The sequence below is a fragment of the Glandiceps talaboti genome, chromosome 3, assembly GCF_964340395.1.
Source record: "Glandiceps talaboti chromosome 3, keGlaTala1.1, whole genome shotgun sequence".
Lineage (NCBI taxonomy): Eukaryota > Metazoa > Hemichordata > Enteropneusta > Spengelidae > Glandiceps > Glandiceps talaboti.
In genome coordinates, this window is record NC_135551.1 from 22,418,589 (window position 1) to 22,446,120 (window position 27,532).

At 36.1% G+C, this 27,532-nt stretch overlaps 1 protein-coding gene across 1 annotated transcript in view; it reads left to right on the forward strand.

The window, feature by feature from the left end:
• The window catches only part of LOC144433219 (uncharacterized), a 60,788-nt gene that overhangs the window by 10,723 nt on the left and 22,533 nt on the right, over positions 1-27,532 (forward strand). The window contains exons 3-5 of the mRNA XM_078121528.1: positions 4,116-4,274; positions 21,917-22,018; positions 22,297-22,410. Coding sequence (XP_077977654.1) covers positions 4,116-4,274; positions 21,917-22,018; positions 22,297-22,410 — 375 coding nt within the window. The remainder of the gene's footprint in view (positions 1-4,115; positions 4,275-21,916; positions 22,019-22,296; positions 22,411-27,532) is intronic.

A 27,532-nucleotide genomic window follows, 5' to 3' on the forward strand; every position in this document is an offset into this window, starting at 1 on the left:
CTTGTCAATGAGTAAATAACAGTATTAGACAGTATATAACAGGCATGTGATATATAGTAAATAAACCAGGTGCATATACTGTGAAACTAGCCGATATTCAAGCTGTTTTCATACTACAGTAAGGATATATACAATGTACATCGCCTCAGAACTACAATACATATATACAAATGTAGGTAATTCTATCAAAACTGATGATTTAAAATTATAAATTGATTGATTTATATGATATAACAGTTACAGAGACAAGCAAATTAAAACTTTGTCAGTAACAGACATTATTCCGTGCACAAGCCAAGTTGGTTGTTCTATATGTATGTCATGACAATGCGTGTCTACGTCACTGGTTCTGCTGTGTTTGAAATAAACATTCAAAATCGCCCTTAGTTTCCCCAGTGTTTCTGTGATATTACTGCATGGTGCTGGTATAATTAATATTCTCCAATGTATTTCTTTATTCAGCTGGAACATACTTGTGACGTAAGGGTTTTGTCACTACTCATCCAGCGTCTCGTAGTGACAAAGACCCCTTATAGGTCACTTTAGCTGAATGAATACAAATATTGGGGAATAACATCTAATGACAATATCAAATAATAGTTACAGTCGATGAGCCCTCTAATGATAGCCAAATTTTGTTATTGTGAATGTCAGTCAAAATGTAAAAAAACTGGCATTTGTTGTGAGTCACCACATAGTAATAGATAGGGGAAAACCAAATCTTGATGCGTCACTAGAAATTGTGTGCGTCAGTGGCATGTCAAATTGGCTTAGAGGGCACACTGGTTACAGTATTTATAAATACATGTAGGTATGTGAACAATAGGAATTATGACGTGTGTTTGATAAATTTGTGGCAAACATTTACTAAATCATAAGAGTGTATAGTACAATTTAATGTGCTTATAAAAAATCATTCTGTCAATGAACATACAATTCTTACCAGGCAGTACTGTACATGAATTCATATATGTTAGTGTTTTGTATGATGACAGACAGATATTGGGAAAAAAAAGAGAGATAAAAGTGAATAGAGGCTGCCCATTTCCAAAATTGTGTTTTGTTTAAAAATTCATTTTTACTTACATTGTAGAATCTGCAATGTAAAACCCCCCCCAAAAAACCAAACTTGATTACATCATCTGAATATTATGAAAATCAAGATACTTGTAGATGTAAAAAGTTATGATTCTTGAGGTCAGTCCAAAGAATAAAGGAACGTACAATACATGTAGATGGTGTATTTGTGTGTTTGATGTGTAGTGTTTTTGTTATTGGTTGTAAGCAGGTAAAATTTACCTGAGTTCCCCTGTCACTTTACTACAGTGTTTTTTTAGGGATAGTAAGTACATTGTAAGTAAAATTTACCTGAGTTCTCCAATCATTTTACCAAGGTTCCCTACCAGTGTTTTTGTGAAAGGTGGTAAGCAGGTAAAATCTACCTGAGTTCCCTGGTAATTTTACCAGGGTACCCTACCGGTGTTTTTGTAAAGGGTGGTAAGCAGGTAAATTAAATCTACCTGAGTCCCCCTGTCATTTACTGATGTTTCCCACCAAAGTTATTACAACTTCTACAAGTACAATTTAATGTATTGGAAACAATATGCCAGGTTTATCATATTTCTCCTTTTCTCTTAGTGGTGTTCCACAACCTTAGCAAAAATACTGATGTGTATCCGTGTGTGTGTGTGTGTGTGTGTGTGTGTGTGTGTGTGTGTGTGTGTGTGTGTGTGTGTGTGTGCGTGTGCATGTGCGTGCATGCGTGTGTGTCACAGTGTTCATATCCACAGTTGTTTACTCATTAAGCACAGGGTAGAGGTAATACAGTTGACATGATGTGAACTTTATTGTTGATAATATCACAATGCATAGGATTATATCGCTGTAGGGTTAAGTTTATAATACATTGCAATCTCACCACATATACCTTTTAGTGTGTCCTGGACAGAGGTCAATGTTATGTTTTGTTTGCTGTCATTCATTTCAATATTCATTCACCTCAGTACATAGCTCTCAAATAGCTTCTATTCTTCCGTAATACATAGCCCTAGGAAGTGAAGGCCAAGGAATAAACACATGAGTTTACATTTGTATATGGTCCTGTAGGTTCTTTTCTTTCTTGATATATACTATATAGTTTTGGTTCTTCCTATCTAATAGTCAGTGAAGGTTGGGGTAGGAACTCATGAGTTTGCATGGTCCTGTATGTAGTATTCTTCCATAACAGTCCTAGCTATAATAAAGGTTAGATGAGTTTACATGTATGGGGTCCTTTCATGTCTCTTCATCTGCAGTAATTATATATGGTTCTCAGTCTGTGAAGGTCAAGAATGAATTGATAAATTTGCATAGTCCTTTATGTTCTCTTCTTCCTGTGATATATGGCTGCCAGTCATTGAAGGTTGGGAGTAAACATAACAAAAAGTTCATGCAAATATGAAAGTGTTGCCAAATCAGATTAAAATCAGTCATGGCTATTATTGTTGTTTGTAGTTTGACACATAGAACTACATGACAAAGAAGTTACTGTATCTTTTTAGAATTGTTTGCCATTCCTTCAGGCCAGAAATCCATCAATATAGTGTAAACAAGTAATGGAGACAGTCTTCTGACCCTTTTGGTACATATACATGTAGAGAACAATATCAAAATGAAAAAGCAATTATGTACATAAAATCTTTGGTAAAAATAGTGCACTCTCCATCAAATTTAATTATACTATTAGTTGCTGCAACTAATTAAAATAGTGTCAAATATGTCATCTACAGACCTTTAGAATCTAATAATTAGATTTGGCAAATATGAAGTAAAATGTTTATTCCAGACCGTAGCTAAATGCTACTTTTACTAATACATTTGTAAGTTTTAGTGTGATCAGTGTGGTAGGTATAGGTAGCCAGAAAAGTTGGGTCTCCTAATAAACATAGTGCACTCTTCATCAGCATGATATAAGCAAGTATATTCATAAATGTTATAGTTATGAAGTGTATATACATATACCAGGTATAATGATATATATATATATATATATATATATATATATATATATATATATATATATATATATATATATATATATATATATATATATATATATATATATATATATATATATATATATATATATATATATATATAATATACAGTATTACAGTAACTACAGAGAAAAGAGTGTGAAATTCAAGAAAGTGTATATACATTGTTGTAGTTTCATTTGTATAATTACACTGTTGACTTTGATTGGCAGTCTTGTATGAATTTGAAGTGGTTTGTACCTACTTTCCACCCTTAGCGTTACACCTTTGACTTTGATTGGGTACAGTGAGTAGAGACTTCAAGTACAATTGTATTGTACAAATGTATCTACTCCATACCCAAAACAGAAACACAGAATAGAATTTATGTTAGATTTTTAGGTTGTGTGTGACCAAGTGGTTAGCTTGTCGGCTTCTTACCCCTGCGGTCTGTGTTCAAACCTGTCAAGTGTCGGCTGTGTTTGATTAAAATTTGACCAGGTCTGTACATGTACATGTATGTAAGAAGGGTGATGCTCAGTTTGACCTTGCTAAACAAAGCACGTTTTCCTTGGTTACTCTGGTTTCCTGGTGCTTCTTTTAACACGAGGGCACTAGGGTGCTGCTGCTTTTCAACAAATTTTAGAATTTATTTGGATGAATAAAGATTATTATTATTATTATTATTATCATCATAATTAGGTTTAGTTCTTAGATGAAAGATACCCAAATCCTTTGCAAAAACGCCACTGAAAAGTTCATGAAGATTTGTCCAAATCAACGATGTGGTTTGCCTACGGCTGCTATTACCCCTCTAAATTTTTAGAGCTATGTTTTATGACCATAATGTAGTACAAGAAAATAGGACATCCGTAATGGTGAGAATCATGAATAGGAACATTTTTGTATACCTAAATATCATGAATGGTTCATGACCATTTTTCTCACAACATAAAGTACAAATGTATTGTTACAGCCAACAATGGGGGTTTGGGTTTCGACAACACACTGTGAACCAGTACGTGAGTCTGTAAAACACTTGCCAGTGGGATGGATGAAGTCAAATGGTCTTCTAATTTCATCTAATATTGTATTTTACAGTTGTCAATAGCCAACAATCGCTTGGTGCGTATGAATGGAGTGGCCAGGCTACGTACTCTGAGAGTCCTCAATCTACCCAACAATAGTATACAGTTCATTGAAGGTCTAAGGGAACTCTTTGATCTTGAATGGCTAAACCTGTCAGGAAACAGTATAAAGGTAAGATACTTTCTAACAGTCAATACCATACCTGCTTGTTTTCATTCAGGCAAAGCACAGCTGCCAGAGTCAATCAATGTCCAGTACACCCAAGAAACAAAGTAACAGTCAGCTTAGAAACTAAGCATGTCTGGTCAAATGGATCGAAGCTTTGATTCTTAGGTAAGGATTTGGATACCTGTTGCTTAGATACTGAGCTGTTATCCATTTGATGATCAATTGGATTGAAGCTTAGATTCTCAGCTAATGTTTCAGGTACAAAGTTCTTGTGTGATATTCTTACCTACATTGTAGAAAGTGAGCTTTATCCATTTTATGGTATACTGGACTGAAGGTTTGATTCTCAATTGAGGTTTTGCAATCTGTTCAGAACTCTTGTGGAATATTCTTGCCACTTTACCTTTGTCATAGAAACAAAATCACATGAAAAAATTACTCCAGTACGGAGATGGACATTGTCTTCCCGTCACTTTGGAAAGCTGGCATCATCCTTGCCACCTAGGTTGCCATGCTTGGCAGGTTTCTGCTATGCTTCAAATGTGTTCTGTCATCCTTGAACATTAGTAATGTTTGACTGACATACTATAGTTACAATGTCGTAAGTTCTACAGGAAGAGAAATGGCTGATCCCAATTTTCATGACGTGTGCATGTAGTGGGTATTGTAAGTAGTGGGTATTGTAAGCATGTCAGATGAAGGGAGGAGGACTGTGTCATAATTTGGTGGGTGCATGTACATCACCGTTGTTGGTAAAATTCCTCAAAGGTTCTTATTATCCTAAGACAATTCTACTCCGTCGTTTGTCACCAACCACCTGTCAGTAAACCATCTGTCGGCCAGAGGAAGCATCTGGGATAAGACGTTAAACTGTTGCCACTCAAAACACAGCAAGTCCAGTAGGACAGGTTGTAATCACATGTACTTGCATTATTATCTTCATATATTGTACCTGGATGATTGAGAACATTCAGAGACACATGTCAGAGTGTGTTTCAGTGTTGGAGATATGCATATATTAATGCAGATCATATGCAAATGTCTATACTATTGATATGTAAATTATCATGCAAATTGGCTGCCATCCGTGCCATCTGTTCTGGAGAGAACACTGATGGTGCATTCCTTTCCTGATATTAAAGCTAGAGACATCAAAGCTAAGCTATTTCATGAAAGAAAATGTCATTTGAAAACTGATATTTTATCATGTGATGACGTGAATGGAGAATAGGTGGATAAGTTTGCTCAAATAGCAGTGTATACAAAATAGTAGAACAATCCTCTTGTGAACTACATGTAACAGTCATTGTTAGAACTATGTTGATCATACATGTGTTAGAGAGCCACGTACAGATTAGTGAAATCGCCAAAAAAGTCTCAGTACCACACATGTAGGGTAGTTTACCTCATGCTAGAAGGTCAAAATAGAACAAGCAGGTCAGCCAATTCTCATACACCTATAAAGTATATTCATTGTAGCACATGGAGGGGAATTGAAGTCATGTTGTCACCCAGGTGTTATTTTTTATGATGCACGTACGTAGGTGGTAAAGTTCTATTTCAGGCAATGAGAATTGTGATAATAATAGTAATCTATCATGGTTCAGCTAATTGAAGTATAGTCAGTCATTGGTTGGTATTCTTGATTGATAAGTTTTACCCAAGACACTGAATGCTAAAATCTTCATACAAGTATGACCTTAGTAATTGCAAGTCACAAGCACTGTCATGATTTTAGTTGACAGTCTGCTCAAGGAATTGCGGATCTCTGAAGACATGCACATTTCTAGCTATTGGCTGTATAGTAGCATCATTGTCAGAAGTTGTCAAACTTTACCAAATTTGCAGTAGAGTATTGTAATTTGTATAATCCCTGTAGTTTCTTGTGTATAAACAAATACCCTCACTTCAACTAGATTCCAATAAGGTAACTTTTCTACGATAAAAAATGGAGTCAAGTAGCAATTTCTATTCTACAAATACCCTCCTGTTAGAAAGAGGAAAAATTTCACCTCCCCGCACCAAAAAGGTACTGTTTTAATGAACAAGAAGTTAGCTCATGAACCAATGGGCCAGAAACAACTCCTATTCAAACCAGATTTTTGCCATCTACTTCAAAGGTTAAGACTAGACAGATAAAAGACAGGTAATTTATTGGTTACTGGACTTAGTGAACCAAACACCACGGTCCATCATCATCATCGATGAGACAGGTGCACTCAGGGAGTGCCCACCAGACTAGTATGTACCCGTCTACTTCAAAGAAAATTTTCAATGGGATTCTATTCACTGTGTGACTTTTCTAAATCTTCATTACTTAAATGCACTGTGTTATGTCAACACTGTAAAACTTTTATGAGGTATAATCAACTGCTCCACTGCACCCTCCCAGAAAAACACAAACAACCAGTTTGTAGAAGTCGATCAGTTTCTTATTGACTTCTTATAGAAAGAGTCCCATTTGTTAGAAACTTGATATTTTCATGTTTGTGAAGCTTTCAAGTAAATATTGATGTTTTGATAATGTCCATTTTTGTTGCTGTTGGTCATTTTTAGTTCAGTCACTCAGTCAGAAAGCGAGGTATGAGATCATTTCTAAAATTGTCAATGCAAAGCTGGATAAAGTAGAAGTGATTTGAACCATAGGTCCATATTGATTTACAGTACATGGACATTTGTAGTTTGCTTTAGTCCTCTGTTGGTTGAGTTGTAGTTAGTGGTTATTCACAGAACAACTGCGCTATCACACTGTACCTGCTCTAGCCTGTACTCAATGGTACAATGACTCTGACTACACCCAGATACTTTGATAAGTCAATATCCTATAATTATTCTGAAATGGGATGGTGTCAGTCAAGCAAATAAGTTAATAACTTCATTTTCCCACGACAGTCATCACTACTCCATACAGTACACTTGTAGAGCTTCAGTCATCACCACTCCATACAGTACACTTGTAGGACTTCAGTCATCACTACTCCATACAGTACACTTGTATGGCTTCAGTCATCACTACTCCATACAGAACACTTGTAGGGCTTCAGTCATCACCACTCCATACAGTATGCTCATAGGGCTTCAGTCATCACCACTCATGGCATACAGTACACCTGTAGTGTAATAGTTGAACTTGTAGGGCATCAGTCATCACCAAAACACATGATAAAGTATGTTTATCAAAAGGTTACTATAAATACTTGTTTTTAATGGTAAGTGCAGCCCATTAATTACATTGTATGTTAACTATTTTCTTACTCCATTAATAAGATTACCCGAGAGGCTGGAACAGTTAATTGTTGATTCTAACGTTTCTTGTTAATGAAGTTGTTGTCATCACAAGCATTCCCTCACAATACTACAATCAAGGAAGGTAATACTAATAAAAAAAGTAACAGTACCAATTATCCAGCATTGTTCTATTAGTGACCCTGACCACAGTGTTTTTGGAATTGTTCCAGAACCTTCTAGATAATTATAGTGTTTGGTCACAGTGGTGTAAAGTTATAATTGCTTTATACCATGGATACATACCACATGTATACAGAAAAGTGATGCAAATTCTCAGAATACTACCAAGAGTTATTTATGATTTCAATATGATTGATATTTTTTTTTCTAATCTACAAACAAGAGTAGATGTTATATTACGATGAGTGACGTTTTATGAAGCTGTGTTGTCACTGAGAGTTATGTCAAAATGAATGTTCATGGACTCTTGAGTTCATTGTTAGTGTTATTCACAGTAAAAATATTTTTCAGAAGCGAATTCCACATTTTTGCTGAAATATCATTGGGGAGGGTGACATGTTGTTATAATGGGCTGTCATTATGTGCCTTACTCATGACATGTTAAATGAGTTGGCAAATTGGAGTACATCGCGATGTCAATGCTTGCATCCCAAAGTAAGTTGGATTTCCTCTGATGGATGTATTTCGCTTCCTTCAACATACATCTATGCGATTAGGCTTCTTTGTTCAAGGTTTTGACACTCTCATGTCATACCTAGTGATCGCTACATGTATACTGACTGTCACTTTATCAGAGGTTCAGATTGCTAACAAAAGTTGTTGGTCGTTAATGTGTTCCTGAAAGCATGTACCCAATGGTGATGGTGTTTCTTGCTAACAGTAATGGTGGGCTTATGTCATTTGAATATTCATTACAAAGTTCAAATATAAGTGTGATTGATACCATAGGGGTTGGGTGCTATCAGCATATGATATAAATCATGGCGATGGTATCAGAAGATCCATTTCAAAGTTCAAGTACAACTGTAATACCAACAAGGTGAAGTAGAGTGGAGATGAGTAGGGGTTACATTGTTATATTCACAGGTAATATAACTGTCAACAATATCCTGGTTTATAGGACTAAAGTTCAAGTGTAACTATTATTTTACCAAATTGGGTTTAGGGTTAGAATGGGGTAAGGAATGGGGTTGTCAGTGTTTTTGCTTTAGGTAGGGCACACCTGGTAACAGAAAGGGGGACAAGGGGTAAAAATGGTGTAGTGTTTCCCCATAGAGTCTATGGTAATTTTGTTTGGGAACCCAGGTAAAATGACATGGGAACCCGGTTTGATTTTACTATGTTCTCCACTGTCTGTGACCTACTTACTGCCCTTGGCAAAAACATTGGTTGTGATAGGAGTGGGATGGTAGTTGGATTGGGAGTGGGACTGAGGTTAGCAGGAGTGGGAGAGGGAATTGGATGGTGAGGGAGGGGAATGAGATAAGAGTGAGTTTTCATTGGGGTTGGAATGAGGGAGCTGACATTTGTCTTGGCTACATGATGTGATAATAATCCTTGTCCAATTGAGGTATTAATCTCCAGCAACACTGATATGTATCCAGTGCAGAAAGTCATGTTATTGAAACCACATACATGTACATTTGTACATGCTGTATGTTTGGTCGTATAAAGTACACATTAGATATTTAGAAGGCTACACAAAGCCAAAGTACCTAAATCACTGGGACATTTGGATGAGGAAGCAAACACAGACACATTGTTAAACCAACATAAACATAGTAATTGGACTCCCTGTGTTTCCATGTGACTCTTTGGTTTACCTTGACTACCCTATGCTGTAGTAATGGAGTTATCTCAATGTTGTTCTAGTATCTACTTGCAAAGTACTTCGGTACCTTTTGTTGTTTGTCTCATCCAAAGACATTTTTGTGTGTACTTAATGAGTAAATGCATAAAACATACACTCCGGACTTCTTTGTGAAACTGGCTGTAAATATTTTGTATGGGCTTGAGTTAAACCACTTCACTGTTGGCCAGCACCAGGAACTTTTAATAACACTAGCATAATGGATGATAGTACCGCAAACGAAATTCCGCCATCACTTTAGAATTACACATCTAAATTAATTGGTTAATAAAACAAACCATCAAATTGTAGTGAAACAGACTATATTTCTTCCTAATTCAAATTTAGAGGTCCTTCAGTATATCCAAGTTACAACAGTGTGTTTTATGGGTCTTCAAACTGACATTTCTATGTGCAGGTCCAGTTGTATAACAAATTATGAACCAGCCTGAAGTAGTCCACAACCATGTAATATCACTTGTGACGCTGATAACCTGCTTTCCAAAACTAGGGTAGGTAGGTAGGTGAAGAATTTTAACAACGATAAAAGGTCACAATCCATTATTTTGAGAGTAAGAGGTACCGAAATAATGATGACATCATGCTCTTTCTTTGTAAATTTGCAATATTGTGTACAATAAGGCGTAAAAAGAAAATTGTGTAGTTCCAATTACATTCAGTTTAAAAATAGGTTTGGTACATGTAGGTACATGTAGATTTTTATTTTATTATATATATTTTTTTCATGTGTGAGTGTCTAGTTCAGGTTTTCCATTGTTTTCCAAATTGTTTTGTGTTGTTTATTTCTTCCTATCAGATGTACAGCCATTACAGATTGGAAGAATAGTTTTATATTGTCTTTTTTAAGTTGATGTCAGTTTCCGCACCCGCTATTTCTAGTGAGACTTCGCGATTTTCACGATTTATTGTTATTTTTCCTGAATACGTAAAAAAAAGTTTATGGTTGGCATGAAATACTAGGTGAGGTCAGATAACCAAAACCAAACAACTTTGCCTAAGAACAATGTAGTAAACAATAAACTGGTTTCGTAGACAAACAACTGCATGGTATTAGACAACCTTAACTCCTATCGTGACAGAGGAATTTTACTTTTTGTGATTTTCAAAGTGTTACATAGTTTTAACTTCAAGAAAATCAAAGTTATTAAAATCTCTTCAAACTTTGCCATGTGGAAATTTTCTTCTGATCCCTTCCAAATAACAAAACTTGAAAGAAACTTTGACGTCCACCATCTTGTTTTCAAGGAGGTTGACTGTTTTATTTTCCCATGTAGCGTTAACATGTTCGTTGGCCATATTGGATTCTAAAATAGGCTAAATTTTATAAATTTTGACATCTATCATATAAAAAAATAAGTGACTCCTGATTTTTTCTCCTTCCTTTTTTAAACTGAGAATGTGTTGGAGTTTTTGAATAAAATTCATGAACATTTAAACAGTTTGTTTTTGAAGGCACATTTCATGATAAAACCACCTGTTATGGCTCACCCCAATATATTCCATTTAAACAATACAAAAAAGTGACAAGCAGTTCTCAGTTAGCTTGTCAAGTTACTTTACCAAACATTCTTCATGTTTGAGAAATTGACCTAAAAAGAAAGCTGATGGTACAAATATTTACAATGTACGGTTTGTACCTATTGTATTGATTTTGAACAGTTACATATACTTTTCAAGTGTTTTTCTTACCCTTAGGATGGGTAAGTTATTTATGTTGTTCTCGAAGCCACAGTTGATAATTTATAGTAACTGTTGTAATGGTTTTCAGTCAGTATAAATATATTAACACTAGTTAACCTTGATGAAAGTCATTAGAAAGAGTCCCTTTATTAACATTGCCTCGTTTGATTTTATCACTTAATTTAAAATGAAATAATCTGATAGCATGGAATGGTTTATACATTGCAAGTTTAATTTACTAGATAGACTGCCCTTTGCTTTGGGAATACAACAAAAGATGTGATTAATCACTATTTTCTGATCGTAAAAATTCTGAAGGACAAAGAAACAGGAAAAACAAACACAGAAATGATGGAAAGGAAAAGCTAACCTCAGAGAGAAAAGAAAAGCCATCCTTGTTCGCATTTTTTTGTCCTTGTCCTTTTTCCCCTGTGTTTTCTGCAATATGTCTATTTCAGTTTAATGTTCACTAGTATTAACAATACAGAGTATTACATCATTGTTTGTTACTTTTTGAGTTTGAAGAGTTTGATATGTACAGTGGTGTAGAGTAGAGTAGAATAGAGATGAGTGGTTTGTGAAGTCACAAACAGTTCAGTGTCCGTAGCGCAACTTTTGTTCACCTGTAAGGAAGGCATTGTTTATTTTTCATCAGTCAACCAATCATATTCGCTCTCTCTACGATGGAGAGGTATTTGTTTGTGTACACAAACAACTACAAGAAACAGGATTTTTAATTAATGACAATAAAAAGACTGACATTGATACAGATGTTGTTATTGTATGTTTCTGAAGTTTTTTGATAATAGTATATATAGTAAGCCATTACTGAGCTGTTGTCCTTATCTGCCCCTCTTATCCAACTTGTGGTTCATGGATTAGATGTACATTGTGTAAGTTATCCAGGGACCCTTTGCAAGGAACCATAATGTGAAAGAAGTTCAAACAAAAAACCGCTACAGAATACTAAGAAACACACAGTTGCATCATAGATGCCATTTCTCAGAAACTGACCCAGAGTGCCCCTCTTACGTCATTTTCTTTGATCAAGTCTATTCAGACAGATTCTGTAATACTATAGTCAACACAAACCTTTTTGATACAGACAAACACAGTTACGTAATTAGAGAACCATTTCTGAGAAAAGTGCACCGCTTGCGTACATTTTTGCTGCAAGGAAACTAACATGAATCAGGGATTGAAGAAACTATATAAATAATTTACAATTATTCTCTGTTAACTTTAGCCATTTATTTTATGAGAGTAGCAGATAAATGCAATATTTATGACTAGGCATTACGTTTTAGTTGATAAAAAGCTAAAAAATTAAATAACCTATTTGTTAGGCAAACTGTCACTTCATAGATCATCTGTTATGTGGTACATTGTGCATACATGTAAATACACAAGAGTGCTTATCAATGGTTGTACATGTATACTCACTGCTATCACAGCAAACCTACACCAAACAAAGAAACACAAAGTAAAACATTTATTTTCTGAAGCTCAAGGAATTGTCCAGATATTATCAAAAACTGCCTTGCAAAAACTGCTTAACAATGGTATATTCCAATGTTCTTTCTCACAAATACCATGTATGGGTACATAGTCAAGATGCTACATTTGTATCAATGGCTTCAAGTTCAAATCACAAGATCTCTCTTCACCACAAGAGCCACGGATAGCCACTAGTAGTCTAACTGATGCATGATTTTTTTTCTAATGGAGTAAAACTTGTTGTTCACAACATAGTCCCAGTGTGTGTGTGTGTGTGTGTGTGTGTGTGTGTGTGTGTGTGTGTGTGTGTGTGTGTGCGTGCGTGCGTGCGTGCGTGCGTGTGTGCATGTGTGTGTGTGTGTGTGTGTGTGTGTGTGTGTGTGTGTGTGTGTGTGTGTAACAAACCATAGTAAGCTTTGACTATAAATGAAATGGCACTCACTGCTGGCATCTTTCCAAGGCTTGCTAGTTACTCTGTTCAACAATAAAACACTCATTTGAGGTTTTATCGAAAGCCATGTCTTTAATATACATGTGTAATGTTAGGCGGTAAATCCCATCATGAGTAGGTTCACTTGTACTAATAGAGTTGCCTGTGGCTATTTTTCCGCGTCGCGTTGTTATTTTGGTTCTTTGTCAACCCAAATACGTGCTTCCCTGTTGCAGTATATGGCATGTCCTGCAGTAGTAATTTAGCTTCGGTTCCAGGCTGCTTGTGTTAAATTAACAATCATTTGTGACCAATTGTGTACAGCATTTCCATCTAATAAAATGTCAGTAAAGGTTACATTGCCGTGTTGTTTAATATTTTGCCTGTGTGTTAGCCTGAGTTTGTCTTTCATTGTATTATACACGTAGTAATAAAGTATGGGTTCTGGGCTGATGCTGTCAAAGTAATGTAGTTTTGTTTTTTTGTTTTTTTGGCGAGAATTTAGTGATCTTGCCAAGTTTGATAAAACGTCAGACTCAAATGTTACAAGCAAACTTTTGAAAGTTAATAAATTTAAGGATATTAAATTTATGAACAGAATGGAATGTTTGCACAAATTAGCTTACAGCATTCCAAAGATAATAAAGATAACTTTTTACAAATTTTACCTGAACCATTATTTTGTTGAATGTCTAAACTTAAAGGCCCAGTTCAGACTGAAGTTCAAATTTTGGTGTGAAAAACAGGATTTGTTAGAGATATAGAAACTTTGGTCCTGAACAAAAGAATGATCCTAGGTATGTACAAGTCATCCACACAGATCTATACTGATAAGATACCGTAACATTAATATGAGAACCTGGGACTGAATCATTGGCCTTTAACTTCAAGTAGTTTAAGAACAAAAGACTTGGGATATTGCCAACCTACCAAGTACGGTTACAATAGCCGGTCAAAGAGTTTGTAATTTTATTAAATTGTCCAAAAAGTGTATTTATTTATTAGTCATATCAAATGCATGTTCTTGTGCATCTATAGAAGACCTTGTGTATTGTTACTATGGCAACTTGACCATCTCCTGTTAGTAAACAAAGTGTACGTGTCTGAGAAGGCATAGCACAGGGAGGGAAAATTACAGAGTGAGTACTTGTGATTGATTCTGTTACAAACAACTTACTGTGGTGTAGTTATGAAGACCAAAACAAACACCATATCACAAATCTCAACTTATGGTGTGATTGTTGCCATAGCCATAATTTTAACAGGAGATTAGAAGTAAGACTCTTGTTTCCATGTGTAATCTTAGCATGGCAGTGGCGATGTCAATCATCTTAGGTGGATGCTTAGATTGTGATTTCCACATGTACTCTAACCTGCTCACAATCATACATACATGTACAAGGATACCTCTGTTTGTACTGGACAGCCACAAGGTCTAGAAGTATGTTTTCAGTATGTACTTTAGCCTACTTAAATACAAGGGCACTACTACTACTACGTGCACATGACACACAATATACAATAGTCTAGAAGTGTGTTTTCATGTACTCCAGTATGCAAAATATCAGGATAGTACTCCTATTTGTACATGTACCATAACATGTAAAATAGATCTCGTAAATACAATGTCTATAGGTGTGTGTATGTACTTTAGCTTGCATATATAAATAAGAGCACCATTAGAAATAAGACTAGTTTATTTCTGTGTGTTTTGTGTGTGTACATACTCTAGCCTGCATGGTACACAGGTACCTGTACTTGTACTAGATAGATATTTAATTAGAATCCACGTTGTCTCATTCTGAGAAAAATAGCTTAATTATGGCATGGAAAAGATTGTAACCATAACTCTGATTGATATAAATTGTAATTGTACCACCACCAGTATGTAGAAAGAAAAACTAATTGTTTTATGGTACATCAGCTGTAATTGACTCACAGTAAACAGTGTAGCCTACATCAGTACATGATATGGTGTATTTTACCTACTTACTTCCTTTAAAACACAGATTATCACCATAATTACACTAATCAACAATTCTAGTTTGTAGAAAATATATTATTGCCTAGCGATGAGGAGTACGTTGTACATGTACATGTACACGTAGTCAGGCTGTCACCACTAACTCCAGGGGAAATTCCGATAGATGGCAATACGGGGAGGGTTCATGCGAAAGGGGTCGTTTTTTATGCTGTTTGGTATCAGAAAAGGTATACTTTTCATGACGTGGTGGTATGTGAAAGGGTAGGGTGAATCAAAAGTGCCGTTGATTAAGAGAGCCTACATGTATGCAGTCAACACTAGAAGCATTTCAACCTGGTGTATCTACCTTCAAAAAATCTGTACTCTTGTCGTTCATGCCATACTCGATCTTGGGCTAGCTTCACCTGAGAGCCCTGGCTTTTCGTGACTTAGACTAATTAAAATGCAATTTGGTATTAGAAAGGGTATACTTTTTGCATAAAATTGGTATCACATCACACTGGGTTTCAATGTTTGTGAGGAGCCTCCCTGTAATGTTACCCACAGAGTTACCCCCCCCCCCCCCACACACACACACACACATGGAGACTGATTGTGGAAGAGACACACAGTAAACAGCGTAGCCTACATGATGTAGGAGTATATTTTTACCTACTTACTTCCTTTAAAACACAGGTTATCACCATAATTACACTAATCGACATTTCTAGTGTGTAGGCAATATATTATTGCCTAGCGATGAGGAGTACATGTACATGTGTGTAGTCAGACTGTCACCACTGACACATGGAGACTAAGTGACCCTTTAATCAGCTGAAGACCCAGTCTTGTTACACGTGTTGTTATATCTTGTTACCTGATGCCAGACTGAGTTCCATGAACAATTACATTGTATATCATGTACAGCAGAGATTTATAAGTACATGTACAATGTATGTTGAAGTAGTAAATTTTACAGGTAACTTCAATTTCAACTTAAACCCCTTAACTGAAATCTACGAGTGACTCACATTGCAGGGCTTAGATAAAATCCACTGATTCATGTTAGTTTCCTTGCAGCAAAAATTTACGCAAGCGGTGCACTTTTCTCAGAAATGGTTCTCTAATTACGTAACTGTGTTTGTCTGTATCAAAAAGGTTTGTGTTGACTATAGTATTACAGAATCTGTCTGAATAGACTTGATCAAAGAAAACGACGTAAGAGGGGCACTCTGGGTCAGTTTCTGAGAAATGGCATCTATGATGCAACTGTGTGTTTTTTAGTATTCTGTAGCGTTTTGTTTGTTTGAACTTCTTTCACATTATGGTTTCCTTGCAAAGGGTCCCTGGATTACTTACACAATGTACATCTAATCCATGAACCACAAGTTGGATAAGAGGGGCAGACAAGGACAACATTTCAGAAATGGCTTACTATATATACTATTATCAAAAAACTTCAGAAACATACAATAACAACATCTGTATCAATGTCAGTCTTTTTATTGTCATTAATTAAAAATCCTGTTTCTTGTAGTTGTTTGTGTACAAACAAATACTTCTCCATGGTAGAGAGAGCGAATATGATTGGTTGACTGACGAAAAATAAACAATGCCTTCCTTACAGGTGAACAAAAGTTGCGCTACGGACACTGAACTGTTTGTGACTTCACAAACCACTCATCTCTTCTCTACTCTACTCTACACCACTGTACATATCAAACTCTTCAAACTCAAAAAGTAACAAACAATGATGTAATACTCTGTATTGTTAATACTAGTGAACATTAAACTGAAATAGACATATTGCAGAAAACACAGGGGAAAAAGGACAAGGACAAAAAACCGCAAACAAGGATGGCTTTTCTTTTCTCTCTGAGGTTGGCTTTTCCTTTGCATCATTTCTGTGTTTGTTTTTCCTGTTTCTTTGTCCTTCAGAATTTTTACGATCAGAAAATAGTGATTATTCACATCTTTTGTTGTATTCCCAAAGCAAAGGGGCAGTCTATCTAGTAAATTAAACTTGCAATGTATAGACCTTTCCATGCTATCAGATTATTTCATTTTAAATTAAGTGATAAAATCAAACGAGGCAATGTTAATAAAGGGACTCTTTCTAATGACTTTCATCAAGGTTAACTAGTGTTACCACTAATTCTTTCAGCAGGACCACTGGATTTTGTAAGGTACTGGTCCAGGGACCTCCAGTTCACAAACTGATTTGTACACCCCTGCACTGTTAAGTTGTACTCATTCAATGCTGATACCCCTTAAATGAAATCTACAAGTGACTCACATTCCAGGGCTTACTAACATGTAGATAAAATCCACTCTTAAATTGTACTCATTCAATGCTGATATCCCTTAAATGAAATCCACAAGTGACTCACATTGCAGGGCTTACAAACATGTAGACAAAATCCACTCTTAAATTGTACTCATTCAATGCTGATATCTATCGAAACACTTTCACATTTAAGTAGCGTGAGGACTCGGCTCTGAAGTATTATTCCTGAAATGTCATCTACATGTACATGTACCTGATTTACATAAAGTAGGCACTGTATCAGGCTTCACTCACTCTTGTTTTAATACAAGTGAAAAAAGGGTTTAGTATTTATGACGAAAGCGTGTACTGTACTGTTATGCATTTTAGCAATTTTGTGAAATTAATATTTTATTTTCAAATACAAAAATAGAAAAATTTATTGAGGAAGCAATAGATACCGCATTGTGATCTTCGTACATAAGCTGGAATGGTGTCATACATTTGTATAAATTTGACATTACCATGACAACATATGCATGCCTAGTTGTCAATGGCAACAAAAATCATCTGTGTGAAGGTTCACTGAACTGGCACATACTCAAATCATTGTAATAGATGTGTGTGGAAGGCTTGTGTAATACTCTTAGATACAGTGTAGGAGGTTTCTGTAATTTTGTGTGGACAAAGGTTGAACTTTTGTCATCACAAATCAACTCAAAACATACAGTTGTGTCACTGTTCCAGTTTTAGTGTCATAACTTATAAGATGTCGGCCAACACTAAACTAGTAGAGCATAGAGCATAGAGTAATTACTGTTGGCATGTATCAGCATGTACATGCATGGTACTGCCTATCAGTTTTGTTGATATCCATGCTGTCACAGTAGAAGCAGGTCAAGAGTCTTGAAATAGATGTGCTTCCTTAATTTGTTTTCCTGATAGTGATAGGTGTAACAGATGTACAGATATAGAGAAAGAGACAATGCATTAGATAGAGACAAACAGATAGGTAAAGACAGACAGAGAGACAGACAGACAGACAGACAGACAGACAGACAGACAGACAGACAGACAGACAGACACAGAAGATTGTCAGAGAGAGACACATACAGAGTCAGACAGGGAGGCAGATAGAAACAAACAGGTACATGTGGATACAAACAATAGCAGACACAGATAGAGAGACAATGATAATCAAGAGTGATATAGACACAAAGAGAGAGAGAGAGAGAGAGAGAGAGAGAGAGAGAGAGAGAGAGAGAGAGAGAGAGAGAGAGAGAGAGAGAGAGAGAGAGAGAGAGAGAGAGAGAGAGAGAGAGAGAGAGAGAGAGAGAGAGAGAGAGAGAGAGAGAGAGAGAGAGAGAGAGAGGGAGCAGAGGTAGGGTGAGAGGGAGGGAGGGAGAGGGAGGGAGGGAGGGAGGGATGGATGGGAAGACAGATGGACAGACAGACATACAGGCAGCCAGAAATACAAAACTCAGAACACACAGTGTACACAACATGAGCACACCCCAAATCACACTATAAAAAGATGAATAGAATAGGGATTTATATCCTTAGCTAAATACCACACAGCATTTGAAATGTTGCATGTAGGCCAAGCCCTGTATCAAGTAAGAGTAAGAGGGGATAGAGACAGAGATAGACCCATGGCGTGCCTTGTTTAGACAGTCTATAGTTCATTAACCAGTCTAAGTTAGTAAGTAAGTCTTCCCCAGGCATCACAATGACTGGACTATTGCCAGGTCCAATGACCTCGGATATACCAATCACTTCTAGCACAGTTAGCAAACTACATGTAATACAATTACTTTGGGGAGAAACTTTGTACTGACTCAAACATGTCTCTGTTTGGCATCCTGAAGGTAAATATTAGAATGGTTGGTTTCTATTTATACACATAATTAGATTTATTAAAAAACCCTGAGGTGCAAGCTGAACAATCTCTCTCTCTCTCTCTCTCTCTCTCTCTCTCTCTCTCTCTCTCTCTCTCTCTCTCTCTCTCTCTCTCTCTCTCTCTCTCTCTCTCTCTCTCTCTCTCTCTCTCTCTCTCTCCCTCTCTCTCTTTCCCTCTCTCTCTCTCTCTCTCTCTCTCTCTCTCTCTCTCTCCCTCCCTCTCTCTCTTTCCCTCTCTCTCTCTCTCTCTCTCTCTCTCTCTCTCTCTCTCTCCTCTCTCCCTCTCTCTCTCTCCCTCCCTCCCTCCCTCTCTCTCTTTCCCTCTCTCTTTCTTTCTCTCTCTCTCTCTCATAATCATTGTTCTCATTTTAAACTTCTATCAATTATATAGCAATAATGTTGTTGGACTTCAAGAAGTATGTACGTAGTTGTATGATTATCTAGTGATCAAACTTATCAATGTTCAGCAAACTTGCAATATATTGACAAATAATTAAACTGTCTGGTGTCTATTGGTGCATTTACATATGGATGTCTAGCCTGGAATCCATGCAGGTGGGAGTTTTGAATTCAATATACATCAAAGTCAAAATCAAAATCCCCAATTGCCTGGATTCTATGCTAATGGATGTCTAACCTGTGTAGAGAATACAATCCAAAGACTATTAGTATTAGGAGAGGTAAAGCAAGAGGTAAAGCAGATTAATTTTAATACAGATTAATTCCAATAAATGTTTTGTGTATTTTCGAGAGTTAGCAGAGTTACAGCTACTGGGTTTTAAAGGAAAGGAACATGGTGTATGGTGTATGCATGTACATGAACATCAAAGTCAAATTAGTACGAACATAGATATGGTAGTATCTTGGAATGGTATCATGACAACACATTGTGTACTGTTGCACAGATATGGGAAATCATAATGAAACAGTAGAGTTACAGCTTCTTGACTGAATTCACTGAAAGAAAAGGAAAATAACACACTCAGTGGCATATGTTTGTAGGTGTCAAAAATCAAATTAGTACCAAACAGATACATATACATTGTACGTACTTGTGGAATTATATAGTAAAATCAGTTCGAAATCAAATCAAAATCTGTTCTCCTACCCCCACATGCATGTACATGTACACTAAATCGGTTTCAAACCAACTTAGTTGAATCCGTTCGAAACCACCTCAGTGGTTGGTTTTGAACTAATTCAAAGTAAATGGGTTTGAAACTAGTTTATTGATTCAAATCTGTAGCTCAGTTTTTTCATGGGGACAGAAAACAGTTTTGAACTGATTTTAAGCAGAATTCATTCAGTTTGAATGGGTTTTAAATTGATTCATGTGAGGACAGGACTATAGGAAAAACAATCAGTGTGAACCTTAAGAGGGTTTCTCATAAACTTGGTGTTCAGTGCTACACTGTGACATATACATGTATACAACTCCATAGTATTACTTGTACATGTATGTATGGTACGTAATGGCAAGCAATCTGCCTATCATACATGTGTACATATTACAGAGTGCAGTGCTTACAAATCTTTTGTTTGTTTGTTAGAAATCTACCCACAAGGCTCCTGTAATGATATATGTACAGTTCACAAGTACATTTGTAAAGATTTCCGTAGGGGTGACTAGCACTACCATGTTATTACAGACATTGGAGTTTTGTTATTACGCAATATGTTGTATGTACTTTTACAAGATTCAGTTTCAAAACTCACACGTACAAGGATGATGACAGTATGGATTTCAACTTTTGAAAGAAATCGTTTTTGAGAAAAGATTTTCAATACAGGGATGACTAGTTCTACATGTACCATGTTATTAGAGTTGTAGGAGTCTTGTTATTAGACAATTTGTACTTTAAAAAGATTCAATTTCAATACTCACATGAGCAAGGACAATGAAAGTATGGATTTCATCTGTTGAATAATAATGATTTTTATGACCAGCCTAAGTAGCACTATTAAGATGATTATTATCACCAGCCTATGTGGCATTGCTGTCTTTCATATTTTCGGCAGTGACTCGGACTACTATAGCAGCGATTAATGTTTCACTTTCATTGGATGGCTATGTATGAGTTCTGCAATAGAATAGACAAGAATAGACTAATTAAAACCTCTATCTTAATTGGTGTACATGTATATGTTTAATTATTTAACTTAATTAAAGAAGTGTTGTACATTGTATATCCAGGGTATTTGTTTGTACATCATACATTTATACACTTTAAGTGACCACAGTACTGTCATTGTTTTGTTTTCAAGGCAAGACACAATGCAATGGCCATTTATTGTAGGTACTACATGTATGCTGTTTTGTGTTAGGGAATGCCATCCAAGTCCTATTCTAATAATCTGAGCCATTTACTAAATCCCTGCCTTGAAGACAAATGTGTATCTATTGTACATGTATAGATGGTCCAGTATTCTACATTCTTTCTCAATCTAATTAAATCCGATATAGTGGTCAGCTAGTGAAACAGTTACCAGTAATGAGACTCAAGTCAGATGTAGCGACATGGACAGAGATCAAAATACAAATATGTAGAACAAAGGACAACTCATGAAAATAAAAGAAGGTACTGTGATAATGAACAAAGAGCTGATCACTACATCAGATTTTAAACAGATGGATTTCTGTCTTGTTTCTATCTGACTATAAAAGATTTATCTTGGTAGTACAGTTTCTAGTATTCTAGATGCCAACATGATATCAGATCATCCCTAGGATCTTGAGATTCAATGAAGGATAACACTAAACATGTATTTTTTTTATATTTTTTTTTTACAGAACATTGAAAATTTGAGTACAAATTTCCGACTAACTCATCTAGATCTATCAGACAACAGTATTTCAAGTATATCAGATATATCAAATTTGAACAATCTCAAGGTAAGTGAAAAATGATCCATCCCATTACATTTTTGAACCACTTCTGTAGTTGATATCAGAAGCTTTCTGGTTGAACTGTTACAGCATGTAGCTTAATATATTGGTGTTTGTCTTAGGATCGAAAAAAATAACACTCTAATTACAGCTGGTGTAGTTTTAATGCACTATTTTCAGTGGTTTGCTAAGTTCAAGTTGTATTCATGTTATGACAGGTACAGGAAATGATGTGTTATCCTACTAGTTGTCTGAAGTTTGGACTTCTGTATTTTGTATTTCAGACTTTACTTCTCCATGGCAATATTTTGACATCTCTACGAAGTGTCCCAGCATACTTTCCAATAGGAATTGAAATCTTGTCACTGGCTGAGAATGAAATTACAGACTTAAACGAGGTAGGTTCTACAAATACACACAAATAAATTTAAGAAAGTGAAAATTTATTGTTCCCCCTCACTGATGCCATAGATGCTGTCATTAGCTACAATGGGAACACATGACATTCTAAAAAAAAATAGCGCCAATGGTGTTGTAGCACAACTGTATTTGGCTGTTGTTATGGGTGTGGTCTTGTTGCTAGGCATATTTGCATACATTTTTGGAATCTTTATTCACTTGCCTACCCTTCCCAGTTTTCATCTTTGCAGTATAAACCATCATTTGGATGTATGTTGCCATGGGTGTGGTCTTGTTGCTAGGCATGTTAACATACATTTTTTGATTCTTTATTCACTTACCTACCTGTCTCAGTTGTTATCCTTGTAATAGGCATTATCACTTCACTGTTGCTAAGGGCATGGCCATGGTTGCTAGGGCCAGTTGTGTCAAAATGGTTTGAATCTGCAAAGCTCTTCAGATTCAAATCCGGCAGCTAGTCTCTAGACTATCTGGTGAATGCTTCCTGTCTAAACTAAAGGCCAAGGTTTCCATCCCAGATTGTTGCATTCCTGTTATTTCATCAGTCATAAGGATTACTATATCTCTGCAAGACAACAGTTTTTCGCATCAAAATTTTAATCCTATTCTAAATTTGGCATTTTAAGCGGTATATACTATTGTGGTATGTGTTTATCAGATTGCCATCTTGTGGTGAGCTTGGCTATATCCTATTTTGTAATTTGGAATGACTATAGTACATAGATGTATTAGTGGGTACTAATACATCGTTGGTTAGTACAATGTGGTACTTGTCAATCTGATCTCCACCCTTTGTCAGAGAGACTTGCCCCTCAACAAATGAGATTTCATCATTTAACAGTATAGTAATTGTTTACCTGGTTACTGCAAAGACATATGTATGGATTGTATCTGTCTGTTTATCACATCCTGACAGTGACATACAGATTTTCCCATCCAATGATGATATTTCATCAGATGACATGCATCTATCTGGTTGTCACCTTCAACCATACCTTTCAGCAGAAGCAACCCAGACCTTCCAACTCCACCAATTCCTGCATGTGCACACGCACAGACATACACACTCAAGTATGCACACATGCATACATTGACACATGCACACACACACACACACACACACACACACACACACACACACACACACACACAGACACACACACAGACACACACACACATGCATGCATGCACGCACACACGGACAGACAGACAGACAGACAGACAGACAGACATGCATACATAGATACATACATACATATTACATACATACATACATACATACATACACACACAAAGATACACTCACACTCACACACACACATGCGTGTTCTTGGATTCAGTACTGTGCACATGAATGTCATCTAGCCTTTGCATTTGATCAGCGGACATTGACATCGAAATAACAATACCCCATTGTGTTGAACTGTCTAGCCCTGAAATCTACACAGCTTCAGTTAGGTCATTATGACAATAGAAAAGGAGAAAAGAACTAACTGTTTGTTGCATAATGTCTGTTGTCATGGCAAATACGACTTATAAGAAACGTGACTGCACACAGGTCCTTGTGGTTATTTGTCTCTCTGTATTTGCAAGATGAGAGAAAGTATGAGGTTTATCTTTTCGATTTGTTTGTTTGTTCTTTCTATGTTATGGCTGCAACTTTGAATATTAGATATTTGCATGGTCCTATAAACTTAGTGTGTGTTCTGTATTTGATTAAATAGCTTTTGTTTTGTTGTCACATTCTCCAAGCATGACAAGACAAGTCCTGTGAATAGCAAACAATCATCCACTTATAATGTATCTGGACGTTTTCAATCTGGGTGGCAAAGATCCAAAAACCAACAATATATCTATCATTCCGTTGGGAATTTTCACCACCTTGATTATCCCAGGGTAGGAATATCTCACCCCCCCTAGTGCAAGTGGCTACATGTAGAATATAAATTCAACAAGTAAAATGTAATTTGCTACTGGGGGCTGAAAGACAGTGGAACAAACGACACAACAACAATACCAAACTTCATTGGAACTAATGGTATTGACAATGCATCAAGTAGGATAACTGTCTGACTGAAATTCTACTGTAGGCAATGATTTCAAATAAACACACATGGAGAGGCGACAAAAAAAACGTGCTAGTTTCCAATGTGTCGGCATCTGATGAGAGAGTTCTATGGGGAGGTACAGTGAAGAATGCAGTCGGCAGAATGCTCAAACACAGCTAATCCATTTGTTCTTTGACATATACATGTACCTATTACCATGAAACACAAGATTAATAGTGCTTGGTTGAATCAAATGTGACTGCTTGTAAGTAGCTGAATAAAACATTTGAGTTATTCAGAATTGGAGCTATTGAACAACCGTGAAGTATAATTGTACATTTTAACTAACTATTGAGTTTTTTCTTTGAAACACGTGATGAAAAGAGCTTGGCTGATATCAAATGTTACTGCTTGACTTCGTAACTGAATAAGCTATTTAAGCTATTCAAAACTAGACTTAAATAGTGGAGAAAGTTTCAAGTGATATAATTGTCTGTTTGACTACCATTGTGGTTTTTACTATGAAACACAAGATTAGAAAGTGCTTGGCTGAAATGATTGCATAGCTTAGTAGCTGAAAGCTGTTTGAGTTATTCAGAACTGGACATATTGGACAAACAAAATAACAGTCCATTTTGTTTACTATCATGGTTTTTGTTATGAAATATAAGATTAGCAGTGCTTGGCTTAAATCATCTTTGATAGAAAACAAAACAGAACAATAGGTTAGTTAATACAATGGACGCTTGTTTATTACCTGTTATTATTTTTTATTTTATGTTTCTGAACAGATAATCCGTTCTTGTTCCAACTTGCTAAATTGTGACCTTCAATAATTACGTCATGGGGTGTTTGAAAAATCCCTGTAAATTTGCAAGGGTCTTCATTATCTGAGTACATGCCAGAGGTAGTCCTTCTTGTTTACGGATGGCTGATGAATTAAAATCAACCCAATGACTTAAAGGGGTATGTTTCAGTCCCGGGTCACCACGTTAGTGATAATCTGTTTAGTGGAGCCATAAGGATTACATGGGCTCATTTTTTTGTTCTAGACCAACTTTTTCTAAAGCTCTATCAAACAACCGTCTTTCACACCTAGAATTTAATTCTAATCTGAAATGGGAATTGAAAGTGCTACGATTCAATCTCATGTCATTGCATTATCAGTGGAGCTTTATAAGGATTTGATGGGATCATTCTTTTGTGCAGAACCAAATTTTTGTTTATCTATCAAACAACTCTTTTTTCACAGTAAAAGTTAAATTCTAATCTGAAATGGTCATGTAAAGTGTTATTTTTCAATCCTGGGTCGTCACATAGTATTGCGTTATCAGTGGAGCCATAAAGATTAATTTCTGGACCAACATTTTCTAAGTTTGCCAAACAACTCTGTTACTAACTTTATTTCTAAGTTTGCCAGACAACTCTGTTTGTAACTTTTTTTCTAAGTTTGCAAACATCTTTGTTTCACACCTAAATTTTGGATACAATATTACAAAGGCTTTTGAGGTAACTTTGATATTCATATTGTTAAGATTAATTTGGTGCTTGTAGATACTTTGTATGTACATACAACATGAATTCTTTCATATTGCACCCATGATAGCAGTGTCAAGTCCCCCCCCCCCATGGTTTCTTTGTTGCATCACCGTTAAGATTAGATTTAACTAGTTGTACATGCAATGTAAACACTTTCCAGTCCAAGGTTTTTCCCTATTACATCATATACAGTATTTAAATGTTGAGCAAGAAAGCTCTTTTATGTCATAAAAAGTTATCTACATTGGCAAAATACCAAACCTATATAGATTGCAACAATAGAAGGTGTGCTGCAGAAGAGTAGCTCTTAGTCTTACTACGAGTTCATATGTTATACACAGAACATCAGCGTACCTCTACCCATACTTAAAACCTAACGAGGGCTGCTAAAGAAGTAATTGTCAGCTTTTTCATCAAGTCAACACCTGTATGCTTTTGTTCAGGTAACCAATTTTCCAGACATTCTTTGTTAGCGTGACACAGAGGTCTGACCCGTCAGATTTAATCTTTGCTGTGCAAATGGACGTAGACGACCACTAACTTATATTGATCAATGTATTGTAAGGTTGGAGGGCTGCCATACACATAGTACTGACCGGTCTAACCTCAATGAGTGTTGTTTTTTCCAATCCTGTCAATCATGTAAGTTGTGAGTCTAACAGAGTGTTTTTTTGGACTTTTTCCAAGGTTTATTGGTCACTTCGTATTCATACTTCATGCCATGGGGTCTTATCCATCCAGGTACAAATTTCACGGCTAAAATATCATGTACATACAAAATACTGCGTCCAGTCTTCCGGCTGAATACACGCAACCTTCATACAAAATGTTCATATCATATTACTTTTTTTTTTCTGTCAGTTCATATGCCATATGATTTGCAGTGCTTGCACTAGCCAACTTCATTGTTCTTTGAGAAACTATAGCCTATTGTTCCTATGTTCTTTGTTTGACTAGTAATACTTTATTGTTTGCCCCCTGCAGTGAGCCTTCAAATCCTCCTTTCTGATTACAGCACTCTGATGGACTGTTCTTATCTATCCTAAAGAACATTAGCTGTTCCTACATCTCCCCATTGTATGCAAAGTTGTACTTATTGCAGAGGTATACTCATCTTTATTGGCCTGCCTCAAATAGATTATTGTAATAAATGAAATATCTTCACTTTTCTTTTGGCATTTTTTTCTCTTTTATTTTATTCGTATGTATCTAAATTGAACAATATTTGCTGATCAAGGGTCCTTTTATTTTTGTTTGATTGAAAATCTTATAATCGATGCTGTGTTCCACCCCTTTGTTTGTCATTACCTAGTAGGTTTGGCCGAGTGCCCAAATTGAAGGATTTTGTGATTATGTGAGTTTGGTATATCCCATTGAGTAAGGGGAGACATGAGTCTTTTTATTATTCACTCGATCTGCATCTAGCAAGGACTCCATTGAGGTGCACTTCATCTAACTGTGCCATCCTTTATTCTTAAATAACGAGTTGCAAAATAGTGACATTGGAAGTCTG